Here is a 14,147-nt window from a genome sequence, read left to right as displayed (position 1 = left end):
AAAAAAAAAAAAAAAAAAAAAAAAATTAGCCGGACGTGATGGTGCACACATGTAGCCCTAGCTGCTTGGGAGGCTGAGTTAGGAGGATTGCTTGAGCCTGGGAGGTCAAGGCTGTAGTGAGCTGTGATCGTTCCACTGTACTCCAGCCTGGGTGACAGAGTGAGATTCTGTCTTTAAAAGATAAAAAATAAAACTTAGGTTTTACCAGCCACTGCTCCTCCTTGTTTTAGTCATCCAACAATTGCCAGGTTGTTCCTTGTTATTTCCACATGTAGATAATTCTTCCAATATTTGGCCTTCCATTCTTTGACTTCCTCTCCTCCAAGGATCTTGTTCTCCAGTTGTCCACCCTACTTCAGCAACTAACTTCCAATGGTCATACTCTGGTATGACAAGCATTGCAACTCTTCATAATTTCAGTGAGTGGTCCCATTCTGCAACCACTGCCTGCTGTCTTCTCAGCTCCTTTGCTGTCCTACTCAAACCTGGATAACTTGTTGATTCTGCCATCTTTTCACTATTCCTTACTTCCTCCTTACTAACCTTAAATTCCTGAGTCAATTATTATAATCACTTCCTGGCACATACCCTCAATTTGCTTTTCCCTTTTAAAGTATTATTATGATTATTTTTAATTTTTGAAACAAGGCCTCACTGTTTATCTAGGCTGGAGTGCAGTGGCATGATCACAGCTCATTGCAGCCTCAATTTCCCAGGCTCCAGTGCTCCTCCCACCTCAGCCTCCTGAGTTGCTGGGACCACAGGTGCATGCTACCATGCCTGGCTGATTTTTGTATTTTTGGTAGAGACAGGGTTTCACCATGTTGCCCAGGCTGGTCCTGAATTCCTCAGCCCAGTCAATCCACTTGCCTTGGCCTCCCAAAGCGCTAGTTTTACAGGTATGAGCCACCATGCCTGGCCTTGCTTTTCCTTTTTCACTTGCTTTGCTAAACCTACTTTGGTTAGGTTCAATTCTCCACTTTGTACCTGCACCAATAATAGCTGGATCTGATTGGAGGAAAATAGATAACCTTATTGACGGATCTTACTTTCAGTTCATGATTATTAACTTGTAGTAGGCTCTTGATACTAGCAATCATACTGTTTTCCCATGTTTTTTTTTTTTTTTTAAATTGTTTTGAGACAGTCTCTCCATGTTGCCTAGGCTAGTGTGGTGAGTGGCACAGTCTTGGCTCACTGCAATCTTTACCTCCTGGGTTGAAATGATTCTCGTATGTCAGCCTAATTTTTGTATATTTTCTTTAGTAGAAATGAGGTTTCACCATGTTGGCCAGACTGATCTTGAACTCCTGGCCTCAAGTAATCCACCTGCCTCAGCTTCCCAGCATGAGCCACCGCATCCAGCCTTTTAAAATAAATTTTAGGCCAGGCGCAGTGGTCCCAGCACTTTGGGAGGCTGAGGCGGGTGGATCACCTGAGGTCAGGAGTTCAAGACCTGCCTGACCGATAGGGTGAAACTGTGTCTCTACTAAAAATACGAAAATTAACTGCGTGTGGTGGTTGGCGCCTGTAGTCCCAGCTACTTGGGACACTGAGACAGGAGAATTTCGTGACCCTGGGAGGCAGAGGTTGCAGTGAGCCAAGATCATGCCACTGCACTCTAGTCTGAGCGACAGAGGGAGACTCCATCTCAAATAAACAAACAAATAAATAATAAGCCGGGTGTGGTGGCTCATGCCTGTAATCCCAGCACTTTGGGAGGCTGAGGCAGGTGGATCACCTGAGGTCAGGAGACCAACCTGGCCAACATGGTGAAACCCTGTCTCTACTAAAAATACAAAAAACTGATGGGCGTAGTGGCGAGTGCCTGTAATTCCAGCTACTCAGGAGGCTGAGGCAGGAGAATTGCTTGAACTTGGGAAGCGGAGGTTGCAGTGAGCTGAGATTGCACCATTGCACTCCAGCCTGGGCGACAAGAGCATAAATAAATAATCGAGATAAATATATAATATCTAAATCTATATCTATATATCTCTCTATTATATATATATATATTAGAGATGAGGTCTCCTTCTGTTGCCCAGCTCACTGCAACCTTGAAGTCTTGGGCTTAAGGGATCCTCCTGCCTCAACCTCCCAAGTAACTGGGATGACAAGCATGTACCACCATGCCCAGCTAATTTATTTTTTGTAGAGACAAGGTCTGCCTTTGTTGCCCAGGCTGGTCTCAAACTCCTGGTTTCAAACTATCCTCCTGCCTCAGCCTCCCAGTGTTGGGATTACAGGTGTAAGACACTTCCTCCGTGCTTTTTTCACTCTTCTGTTTTCCTAGATAAGTCTTTCATACCTTCCCCTTCTCAAACCACCTATACCGCCTCCCTCACCCTTAGCAGATGGCTTGTTCTCTGTTTAACCAAGAAAATAGGAAAACAGGAGAGAATTTCCAGAGTCTCATCACCATTTCTGTTCCTCGCCTGCCTATGAGTTTACAATATGCACCTGTGCTAGATCCCATCCCTTCATCTTTTAGGTGTTAGCTTGTTTCTTGCATAATCTTTTATCTTTTTACTGAATTATTCTTTTAGCAAAGAAACATATCGTTGGCTCTGTCTTCTTAAAAAATAAACTTTTTTTGACTGTTGTTTTCTCTCTAACCTTTTTCTCTCCATACCTTTAAAGCAAAACCACTTGAAGGAGCTATTTGTATTTGCTGTTTCTAGTTGCTTTTCTTCTATATATTTTTTTTTTTTTGAGACAGTCTCACTGTGTCACTCATGATGGAATGTAGTGGTGTGGTCTCGTCTCACTGCAACCTCCACCTCCCAGATTCAAGTGATTCCTGTGCCTCAGTCTCCCGAGCAGTTGAGATTACAAGTGTGTGCCACCATGCCTGGCTAATTTTTGTATTTTTAGTAGAGACAGGGTTTTACCATGTTGGTCAGTCTGGCCTTGAACTCCTGGCCTCTTAAGCCCATTTTAATCAGACTTTTTTTTCCTTTTAAACTCAGTGTTAAGAATCTAATCAGACTTTTGCTTCTGGATCTCACCAAAATTATCTTTGTTGTTTGCTCACTCACATTCTTCAGACCTTCCTTTAAAGGACACCTTTTTCACACTGGGCGTGATGGCTCACGCTTGTAATCTCATTACTTTGGGATGCCAAGGCGGGTGGATCACTTGAGGGTGGGAGTTTGACACCAGCCTGGTCAACATGGTGAAATATCGCTACTACAAATACAAAAATTTGGCTGGACTTGGTGGCTAACGCCTGTAATCCCAACACTTTGGGAGACTGAGGCAGGTGGATCACCTGAGGTCAAGAGTTTGAGACCAGCCTGACCAACATGGTGAAACCCCAACTCTAGTAAAAATACAAAATTAGGCCAGGCATGGTGGCTCATTCCTATAATACCTGCACTTTGGGTGGCTGACATGGGCAGATCACCTGAGGTCAGGAGTTTGAGACCAGCCAGACCAACATGGTGAAACCCTGTCTCAACTAAATATACAAAATTAGGCCAGGTGGGGTGGCTTACGCCTGTAATCTCAGCACTTTGGGAGGCTGAGGTGGGTGAATCACCTGAGGTCAGGAGTTTGAGACTAGCCTGGCCAACATGGTGAAACCCCATCTCTACTAAAAATATGATGGTGGGCACTTGTAATCCCAGCTACTTGGGAGACTGAGGCAGGAGAATCGCTTGAACCTGGTAGGCGGAGATTGTGGTGAACTGAGATCATGCCATTGCACTTCAGCCTGAGTGACAAGAGTGAAATTCCATCTCAAAAAATTAAATAGGCCGGGTGTAATGGCTCACGCCTGTAATCCCAACACTTTGGGAGGCTGAGGCGGGTGGATCATGAAGTCCGGATGTAGAGAGAATCCTGGCCAACATGGTGAAACCCTGTCTCTACTAAAAATACAAAAATTAGCTGGGCATGGTGGTGCATGCCTGTAATCCCAGCTACTTGGGAGGCTGAGATAGGAGAATTGCTTGAACCAGGGAGTCGGAAGTTGCAGTGAGCCGAGATTGTGCCACTGCACTCCAGCCTGGTGACGGAGCAAGACTCCGTCTAAAAAATAAATAAATAAATACAAAGTTAGCCAGGCATGGTGGCACATACCTGTATCCCAGCTTTATGGGAGGCTGGGGCAGGAGAATTGCTTGAACCCAGTAGACAAGTTTGCAGTGAGCTGAGATTGTGCATTGCACACCAGCCTGGGCAACAAGAGTGAAACTCCGTCTCAAACAAATACAAAAATTACCTGGGTGTGGCTGAGGCAGAAGAGTCGTCTGAACCCAGGAGGCAGAGCTTGCAGTGAGCTGAGATTGTGCTACTGCACTCCAGCTAGGGCGATAGAGCAAGACTCAGTCTCAAAATACAATAAAATAAATAATACAATACAATACGATACAATAATCCAGCATGGTAGCTCACATCTGTAATCCCAGCACTTTGGGAGGCTGAGGGGGGGGATCGTCTGAGGTCAGGAGTTCCAGACCAGCCTGGCCAACATAGTGAAACCTCATCTCTCCTAAAAATACAAAAATTAGCTGAGTGTGGTGGCTGGCACCTGTAATTCCAGCTACTCGGGAGGCTGAGGCAGGAGGATCCCTTGAACCCAGGAGGTGGAGGTTGCAGTGAGCTGAAATCCCGCCATTGCATTCCAGCCTAGGCAACAAGAACGAAACTCCATCTCAAAGATAAAAATAAAAATACAGCCAGGCGCAGTAGCTGATGACTGTAATCCTAGCACTTTGGGAGGCCAAGGTGGGCGGATCATGAGGTCAAGAGATCAAGACAATCCTGGCTAACACAGTGAAACCCCATCTCTACTAAAAATACAAAAAATTATCCGGGCGTGGTGGTGTGCACCTGTAGTCTCAGCTACTCAGGAGGCTGAGGCAGGAGAATCACTTGAACCTTGGCAGAGATTGCAGTGAACCGAGATCTCACTACTGCACTCCAGCCTGGGCGACTGAACAAGACTCTATCTCAAAAAAAGTAAAAACAAAACAAAAAAATGAATAAAATAAAAAACAAATACAAAAATTAGCCCAGAGTGGTAGCCCACACCTGTAATCTTAGCTACTTAGAAGGCTGAGACACAAGAATCACTTGAACCCAGGAAGCAGAGTTTGCAGTGAGCCGAGATCATGCCACTGCACTCCAGTCTGGGCGACAGAGAGAGACTCTGTCCCCACCGCCCCAAAAAAAGAAAAGCTGTGCCTTCCAAGTTCTACATTCTAGCAGAACAGTCCCTCTACATCAAGTGATAGAGTGAATGGAGTTTATGAATTCCTTAAATGTGGCTTTCTTATGTAGTCCCAAATTAGTTTTTTTTTTTGAGACAGAGTCTCGCCCTGTCGCCTAGGCTGGAGTCAGTGGCACTATCTTGGCTCACTGCAACCTCCAGCTCCTGGGTTCAAGTGATTCTCCTGCCTCAGCCTCTTGAGTAGCTGGGACTACAGGCGAGCACCACCACGCCTGGCCAATTTTTATATTTTTAGTAGAGACGGGGTTTCACCGTGTTGTCCAGGATGATCTCGAACTCCTGACCTTGTGATTTGCCCACCTCGGCCTCCCCAAAGTGCTGGGATTACAGGCATGAGCCACCGAGCCTGGCCCTCCCATATAAGTATTAACTTATACAAAAATTAGCCTGGTGTGGTGTCACGTGCCTGTAATCTCACCTACTCAGGAGACTGAGGCAGGAGAATTGCTTGAACATGGGAAGCAGAGGTTACAGTGAGCCAAGACCATGCCATTGCACTCCAGCCTGGGCAACAGGGTAAGACTCCATCTCAAAAAAAGAAAAAAGGAAAGAAAAGAAAAGATCTCCTTTGTCAAAAAAAAAGCCCAACTTTTATTTATTAAATGTGTGTTGAAACCTCAAAGCACACTAATCAGAAATGTGTGTATTGGCATCATGCCACATTTAGGAATGGAATATTTTGACTCTGTTGATGACTGTGACAGTCAACAGAGCAGTCCACTGAGAATCTGGTGCCGTGTCAGTCACCCATTTCTGCATTGCAGGTGCTCTTCAGCAGACATCCCTGCCCTTTAAGGCTTATGTGTTTACTATATAGTAAAATACTGATTTTTGTCTTATATTCTTTCATAGTATGCAATATTTTTCCATCCATAGCCACCTTCAGGTGAAATATTACTAAGTATTGCTTAAAATAATTTAGAAACCCAGTGTTGTGGACTAATTGGGTTCCCCCAAATTCATATATCAAAGTCCTAACCCTGATGTGATTATATTTTCGAGATAGGGCATTTAAAGAGATAATGAAGGTGAAATGAGGTCATAAGCGTGGAACCCTAATCTAATAGGACTGACTGATCTCTGTAAGAAGAGGAGTTCACCAGGAGTGCATATATACAGAGAAAAGTCTGTGAGGAGGACACAGCAAGAAGGCAAGCCAGCAGAGAGGCCTCCGAAGAAACCAAACATGCCAGTTCCTTGATCCTGGTCTTCCAGCCTTCAGAACTGTGAGAACATAAATTTCTGTTGTTTAAGCCACCTACTATATGGGATTTTGTTATGGCAGCCCTAGCTGACTAACTTACCCAGGCTGTGTCAGCTCCTAATAGGGGTTGCAGGGCTGCACAAGGCCTGAGGCCTGTAAGTAAGATCTTTCATTTCTTTGTAGAAATGAAAGGATTTTCTCTCACAAGTACAATTTCATGAATAAGTCACATTCCTGGATAAAGGAGGCACCAGTTAAAATTTGGAAGAAGAAATTGTGCCGGGTAATCTTGTCAGTTTGTACAGTATCACATTACTGACTAGTGACATCTGCTGGATAACTGTGGTAAAAGCTGCTGGTTTTGGTTTTTAGGTTTTGGGTTTTTTTGAGACACTCTTGCTCTGTCACCCAGACTGGAGTACAGTGGCACAATCTTGGCTCACTGCAGCCCCAACCTCCCTAGCTCAAGTGATCCTCCCACCTACACCTCCCAAAGTATTTGGATTACAGGCGTGAGCCACTACACCTGGCCGCTGTGTTGCTATTTTAGTTTTCATTTCCTATAGGTCTTGAGCATCTCGTGACACACAGTAGAATGTTTGAGGTTGCATAGGGATCACACAGATTCTGGACCTTTTCCTGGTAACTTGTATACTGAGGCAAGCAACCAGATGTGCAGAACCCTTGGGCAGCAGCAATCAAGTGGGCACTGTAAAATGGATTCTTTCATAGAAAATAAGGGAAATAATTTAGGACCAGAACCAAGAAGAAGTAAAGAGATTGAGTGGAACTGGAAGAAGGCAAAGGGAGGTGAGTCCAGGGTTCAAAAGAAGAAGGAGGCCAGGTGCGGGGGGCTCATGCCTGTAATCATTTTGGGAGGCTGAGGCAGGTGAATCACCTGAGGTCAGAGACCAGCTTGACCAATATAGTAAAACCCCATCTCTACTGAAAATACAAAAATTAGCCAGTCGTGGTGATGTGTACCTATAATCCCAGCTACTGGGGAGGTTGAGACGAGAATTGCTTGAACCCAGGAGGCAGAGGTTGCAGTGAGCCAAGATTCAAGATTGCACCACTGCACCATTGCAGTCCAGCCTGGGTGACAGTGAGGCTGTCTCAAAAAAAAAAAAAGGAAAAAAAGAACATTATGCTAAGTGAAATAGGCCAGTTATAGAAGGACAGATACTGCGTGATTCTACTTATATATGTTATCATGGTATCTAAAATAGACTCAGACCAGGTATAGTGGCTCATGCCTGTAATCCCAATACTTTGGAAGGCTAAGGCAGGAAAATTGCTTGAGGCCTGAGTTTCAGACCAGTTTGGGCAGCATAACGGGACCTTGTCTCTACAAAATAAATAAGATAGTCAAATTCAGGCCAGGTGCAGTGGCTCATGCCTGTAATCCCAGCACTTTGGGAGGTATTTGGGAAGTACACGGAGCTTCCATGCACTCCCTGGGTGCACCACCCTCCAGGAACCTTCATTCAACTATCCGGAAGTTCTACTGTTGTGAACTTAAAAACTTGGAATCAGTATAGCTCTCATGTTAAGTGTTCTTACCATAATAAATAATAGGAAAGGGAAGAAAACTTAAAACAAGGTTTGGAAAATTGAAGAATAATGTTTTTCCACAAATAGAAGCATATTAACAATTTTAATGAAAATAATTCCTTTTGTTTAAATAATAGTGTTGCATCTGAAAACATGAAGACTATAATTAACATTTGCTAAAAATATAAAAATGAGCTAAGTTGCCAAAGTACTTTCCTCCAAAATTGGAGGAGAAGCAAGCCTGGAAATAGCCCAAGATTGTGTCATTATCAGTAAAATTCTGTCAGTCTCATCACTGAAGGCTTATTTTTAAAAATTTTTCAATGGAAGATGTGTATGAAATCTTTCATACACAAAAGGGTTGGGTGTGGTGGCTCATGCCTGTGATCTCAGCACTTTGGGAGGCTGAGGTGGGTGGATCACTTGAGACCAGGAGTTCCAGACTAGTCTGTCCAACATGACGAAACCCCATCTCTACTAAAAATACAAAAATTAGCTGGGCATGGTGGTATGTGCCTGTAATTCCCAGCTACTCAAGACGCTGAGGCACGAGAATCATTTGAACCCAGGAGGCTGAGGTTGCAGTGAGCCGAGATTGTGCCACCGCACACCAGCCTCGGTGACTGAGTGTGAGACTGTGTCTCAAAAAAAAAAAAAAAATTTAAAAAGGAAGATTTCATGCAGAAAAGTAGAGGAAGTTAGTATAATACCAATGTACCCATTTATTTCCTGAAATGAATTTTTTAAATATATTATTCTAAGTAGCTATTTTGAAGTCTTAGGCCCAAGGAATGGCAATTGGAATACACTGAATAAAGATCAAATATGAGAATATTTCTGAAGCAGAATTTGACATATTCATCGGACAAGAGGTGAGAGAAGAAAGTATGATTAATTCCAAATTTCTAGTTTAGAAAATTAGGCTGATAATGGCATTAATCAAGAGCACAGAGAGCCAAGAAACTTGCAGTTTAACATAGTGTCTGCTTAGATGTCCTTGATGCAGCTTCCCAAGTTTCCTACCAAAATACCCATGAAGATGCAAAAAGTGACAACAGAAATGGCTAGGAGGCTGGGCTTGGTGGCTCACACCTGTAATCCCAGCACTTTGGGAGGCTAAGGTGGGTCGATCACCTGAGGTCAGGAGTTCAAGACCAGCCTGGCCAACATGGTGAAACCCTGTCTCTACTAAAAATATAAAAAATTAGCTGAGTGTGGTGGCAGGCACCTGTGATCCCAGCTACTCTGGAGGCTTGAACCTGGGAGGAGAAGTTGCTTGAACCTGGGAGGCAGAAGTTGCAGTGAGCCAAGATTGCGCCATTGCACTCCAGCCTGGGCAACAAGAGCAAAACTACGTCTCAAAGAAAAAAAAAAAGAAATGCCTAGAAACTAAGATAGGTGACTGCCTTAATCATTAGGGAAGAACTGAGATAAAGTGCACCCTGGCCTCATCTTCTGGAAACAAAAATGCTTTGTAAAGGTAATGAGTCAATCTACATCCCCATTGTCACTTCCCTGGCTCAGTGACCCAAGGCCCACAGTAGCCAAAAACTGGGCAGCCCTCTGCAGAGCATCACCTAATGCTATTTCAGGGACTAGAATGGCGTATCTTTTCTTATTCTATTTCCCCTAATTTTTCTCTTACCTGTTTTAGGATACAAGGTCCCTATTGGGCACTTGGTATTGATGGCATTACTGCACAAGTGGCATGGGCCACACAAGTAGAGTATTATATACTAAGGCAGGGATGAGAGAGTCCTGGGTATAGGACACAATGGAAGTCATCATTTCTCATATCTTTTATTGGTTTAGAGAATCAGTGAGGAAAGGGAAGCTGGGGTGTAGCTAGACCAGGACTATAGTAAGTTTCTCTAAGAAACTGGGAATTAAAGTAGGAGTGGGACTGGGTGCGGTAGCTCACACCTTGGGCTCCCAGCACTTTGGGAGCCTGAGGTGGGTGGATCACTTGAGGTCAGGAGTTTGAGACCAGCCTGGCCAACATGGTGAAACCCGGTCTATACTAAAAATACAAAAATTAGCTGTGCGTGATGGTGTGCACCTGTAGCCTCAGCTACTCAGGAGGCTGAGGCAGCAAAATCACTTGAACCTGGGAGGCAGAGGTTGCAGTGAGCTGAAATCATGTCACTGCACTCCAGCCGGGCAAGAGAGCGAGACTCTGTCTCAAATAATAATAAATAAAAATAAATAAATTGGGAGTTGTATGTATCAGCCTGTCCTGTAGTTATAGATACATGGAGTCTTTTAGCCATCACACAGATTGAGAGTAGGGTCAATAACTGTTTGTTGCCTGTTAACAGATGATAAATAAATCCTAATAAACAATACAGAGCCTATGAGTGAACTCAACTGGTTAAGGATGTAAGAGGAGTGAAGACTAGAAAGGTCCACTACAAAATGCTCAGTAAAGTATAAGAAATCATTGCCCTTATGAATTCTGAGAAAAAGTCAAGGATAAAATTGGCTGAGATGAAACAGAAAATGAGTGTGATAAGATTATAAGGAAACTAAAAACAATGAGCAAGAAATTAAATACATAAAAATAATTGGCCAGGCGTGGTGGCTCATGCCTGTAATCTTAGCACTTTGGGAGGCTGAGATGGGCAGATCACTTGAGGTCAGGAGTTTGAAACCAGCCTGGCCAGCATGGCAAAAAAAAAACAACAAAAAAAAAACCCAAAAAACAAAAAACCCATCTCTACTAAAAATACAAAAATTAGCCAGGCTTTCAGACCTGTAATCTCAGTTACCCAGGAGGCTGAAACAGGAGACTTGCTTGAATCTGGGAGGTGGAGGTTGCTGTGAGCCAAGACCAGATCGTTATGCTCCAGCCTGGGTGATAGCGTGAAACTCTATCTTGGAGAGCAGATGGCGGGTAAAAAAAAAAAAAACTAGAGAAAGCAAAAAGAGCAAAGTTGTTAAGGGTAGCAATATGTGATGGAGTTTAGCCTGGAAGAAAGGACAGTTGTTAAAAGAGGTGAGATAGAAAACCAACATATCAATAATTAATTCTCCTGAAACCCAGAATAAATAGAAGCAAGATAATAATGGTAATAGTTCAAGTTGCCTCCTTACTGTGTGCTTGACCCTATCTACTTGAATCCTTACAACAATCTTCAGAGAGAAATCACCACTGTGCCATTATGCTGAGGAAGGGTGGAGATATGCAATAAATTACCTCTGGTCACACAGCTATTACAGATCATTGAGGATTTATTATAAGAACACTTTTCCCAGCTATAATGGTCTGTATTGTTAAGAGGGTATAGGTTTACTGCTTTCTGAGAAACATCAGTGATCACAACTAGTTCATTCTTGGTAGAAACAGTTTTCTTAGTACAAAACTCTTATTCACTAAATAATTTATTGTCTCTTTGCAAATAACACATGGGGTGATATTTTAAAATAATGATTTGTATTGATAGCTCTAATTCTTCCTCCAGTCCATATTTGTATCCCCCTTCTCACCAGTAACAATTTTTAAAAATCTGTGTTTTTTTTATTTACTCACTACAGTAATACACATAGAAAAGTTTTGGAATTACAGGCTGGGTGTGGTGGCTCATGCCTGTTATCCCAGCACTTTGAGAGGCCAAGGCAGGCGGATTGCCTGAGCTCAGGAGTTTGAGACCAGCCTGGGCAAGATGGCAAAACCCTGTCTCTACTGAAAATACAAAAAATTAGCCAAGTGTGGTGGCGCACACCTGTAGTCCCAGCTACTCAGGAGGCTGAGGTGAGAGAATTGCTTGAACAAGGATGGCAGAGGTTGCAGTGAGCTGAGATCATGCCACTGCACTCCAGCCTGGACAACAGAGTGAGACTCTGTCTCGAAAAGAAAAAAAAGAAGAGTTTTGGAATTGCTATACTATCACCAACATCAGTTGTTTTTTTTGTTGGAATCCAGTATATCCCACTGAGGGTGGATGGTCAGAGTACTATGTTCAGAAGCTACTTAGAATATAATTCTTTCCTTCTCTGATTATGTTATCACCCTGATACATGGGTACATTTTTTTGTTTTTCTTTGTACTTAGTTTTAGGGTCCTTGTTATCAATTTAATTTTTAAAATATGTGAAAAATTAACGTGGCTTAAATGTCAAAACTTTTTATATAAAAATGTTTCCTCAGAGAAGTTTCATTCCCTTCCCTATCCCTTCTTTTCTGTTTCTATCTATACACTAGAAAAATAATTTCATTACTTTCCGGTTTATTTTTCTCAAATTGTTTCCTTTTGGAAAAATTAACCAGTAAAAGTATATTATATTTATATTTATTTTCCCTCCATTCTTAGTTCTCCTTTGTCATGGAAGTCTTTCTTCTGCAAAGGATAGCAGGCTATATATACTCTTCTTCACTTTGTTTTTTTCCTTTGTATTTCCTACAACTCTCTCTCTCTTTTTTTTTTTGAGACGGAGTCTCGCTCTGTCAACCAGATGGGAATGTAGCGGCATGATCTCGGCTCACGGCAACCTCCGTCTGCCAAATTTCTGTCTCAGCCTCTCAAGTAGCTGGGACTACAGGTGCACGCCACCATGCCCAGCTAATTTTTGTGTTTTTAGTAGAGATGGGGTTTCACCATGTTGGCCAGGATGGTCTCGATCTCTTGACCTTGTGATCTTTCTGCCTCGGCTTCTCAAAGTGCTGGGATTACAGACATGAGCATTTATATTATACATCAGATAGATCACCTGATGTCAGGAGTTCAAGACCCGCCTGACCAACATGGTGAAACCCCATCTCTACTAAAAATAGAAAATTAGCCGGGTATGGTTGTGCATGCCTGTAATCCCAGCTACTTGGGAGGCTGAGGCAGGAGAATTGCTTGAACCTGGGAGATGGAGGTTGCAGCGAGCCGAGATTGTACCACTGCACTCCAGCCTGGGCAACAAAAGTGAAACTCTGTCTCAAAAAAATTAAAAAACAGGGCTGGGCGCGGTTGCTCACGCCTGTAATCCCAGCACTTTGGGAGGCTGAGGCGGGTGGATCACGAGGTCAAGAGATCGAGACCATCCTGGTCAACATGGTGAAACCCCGTCTCTACTAAAAATACAAAAAATGAGCTGGGCATGGTGGCGCGTGACTGTAATCCCAGCTACTCAGGAGGCTGAGGCAGAAGAATTGCCTGAACCCAAGAGGCGTAGGTTGCGGTGAGCCGAGATTGTACCACTGCACTCCAGCCTGGGTAACAAAAGCGAAACTCCGTCTCAAAAAAAAAAAAAAAAAATTAAAAAACAGTGAATAAAAGGAAATTGAGTTCAATTTCTGTTTTTTCTAAAGCCATACATCTATTAAATTCATTCTTCTCTTTGTTTTTTTCTCTCCAATTTTAGTCTGTGCTGAGACCTATAACCCTGATGAGGAAGAGGAAGATACAGATCCAAGGGTAAGACTCAAAGCAAAGATGTTAGGTAGAATTGTTGTATTTCTCACTAACTCGCCTTCTCTACATAACAAAAACTCATCATGCTAGTAATTAAATACAAATTAAAATATCAATAAAGTGACATTTTCAATCTAACAGATTGAAAGCTGCATTGGTTGAGGGTATGGTGAGAAGTGCCTAGCTGTAGCTGTCAGAAGCCTTAAACAGGCTGGGCATGGTGGTTCACCTCTGTAATCCCAACACTTTGAGAGGCTGAGGCAGGAGGATTGCTTGAGGCCAGGAGTTCAAGACTAGCTTGGACAATGTAGCAAGACCCCATATTTGTGGGAAAAAAAAAATTAGCCGGGGTTGGTGGGACATGCCTGTATTTGCAGCTACTTAGGAGCCTGAGGCAGGAGGATTGCTGCTACAGTCTAGGAAGTCAAGACTGCAAACAAAACACACACACACACACACACACACACACACACACACACACACACACAAACTGCCGAGGATGGTGGCTCATACCTGTAGTCCTAGCGCTTTGGGAGGTTGAGGTGGGAAGATCACTTGGAGCCCAGCAGTTTGAGACTAGCCTGTGCAATGTAGCTAGACCTCATCTCTATTTAAAAAAAAAAAAGAAAATTAACAACAACAAGCCTTAAATACTTACAGTCAAGCCAGCTAATTTAGCATTTACCTAAAGGAGAATTCATCCCTAATGAAAGTTGTATCCTTCTTGAGGATATACAAATGGAGCTTATTGTAGT

General features: G+C 43.1%; 1 protein-coding gene across 2 annotated transcripts in view; it reads left to right on the top strand.

Moving 5' to 3' along the window:
• PRKAR2A (protein kinase cAMP-dependent type II regulatory subunit alpha) overlaps window positions 1–14,147 on the top strand; it is a 97,501-nt gene that overhangs the window by 41,694 nt on the left and 41,660 nt on the right. For both annotated transcript variants that reach the window (XM_064367062.1, XM_021667575.2), the window contains exon 3: window positions 13,343–13,395. In XM_064367062.1, the coding sequence (XP_064223132.1) occupies window positions 13,343–13,395 (53 nt within the window). The remainder of the gene's footprint in view (window positions 1–13,342; window positions 13,396–14,147) is intronic.

This window comes from Aotus nancymaae, unplaced genomic scaffold (genome assembly GCF_030222135.1).
Source record: "Aotus nancymaae isolate 86718 unplaced genomic scaffold, 86718_ANA_hifiasm-v0.15.2.pri h1tg000067l, whole genome shotgun sequence".
NCBI classification, from domain to species: domain Eukaryota; kingdom Metazoa; phylum Chordata; class Mammalia; order Primates; family Aotidae; genus Aotus; species Aotus nancymaae.
The sequence above is the reverse complement of the archived record's forward strand: the minus strand, read 5'-3'. Positions and strand labels throughout refer to the sequence as shown.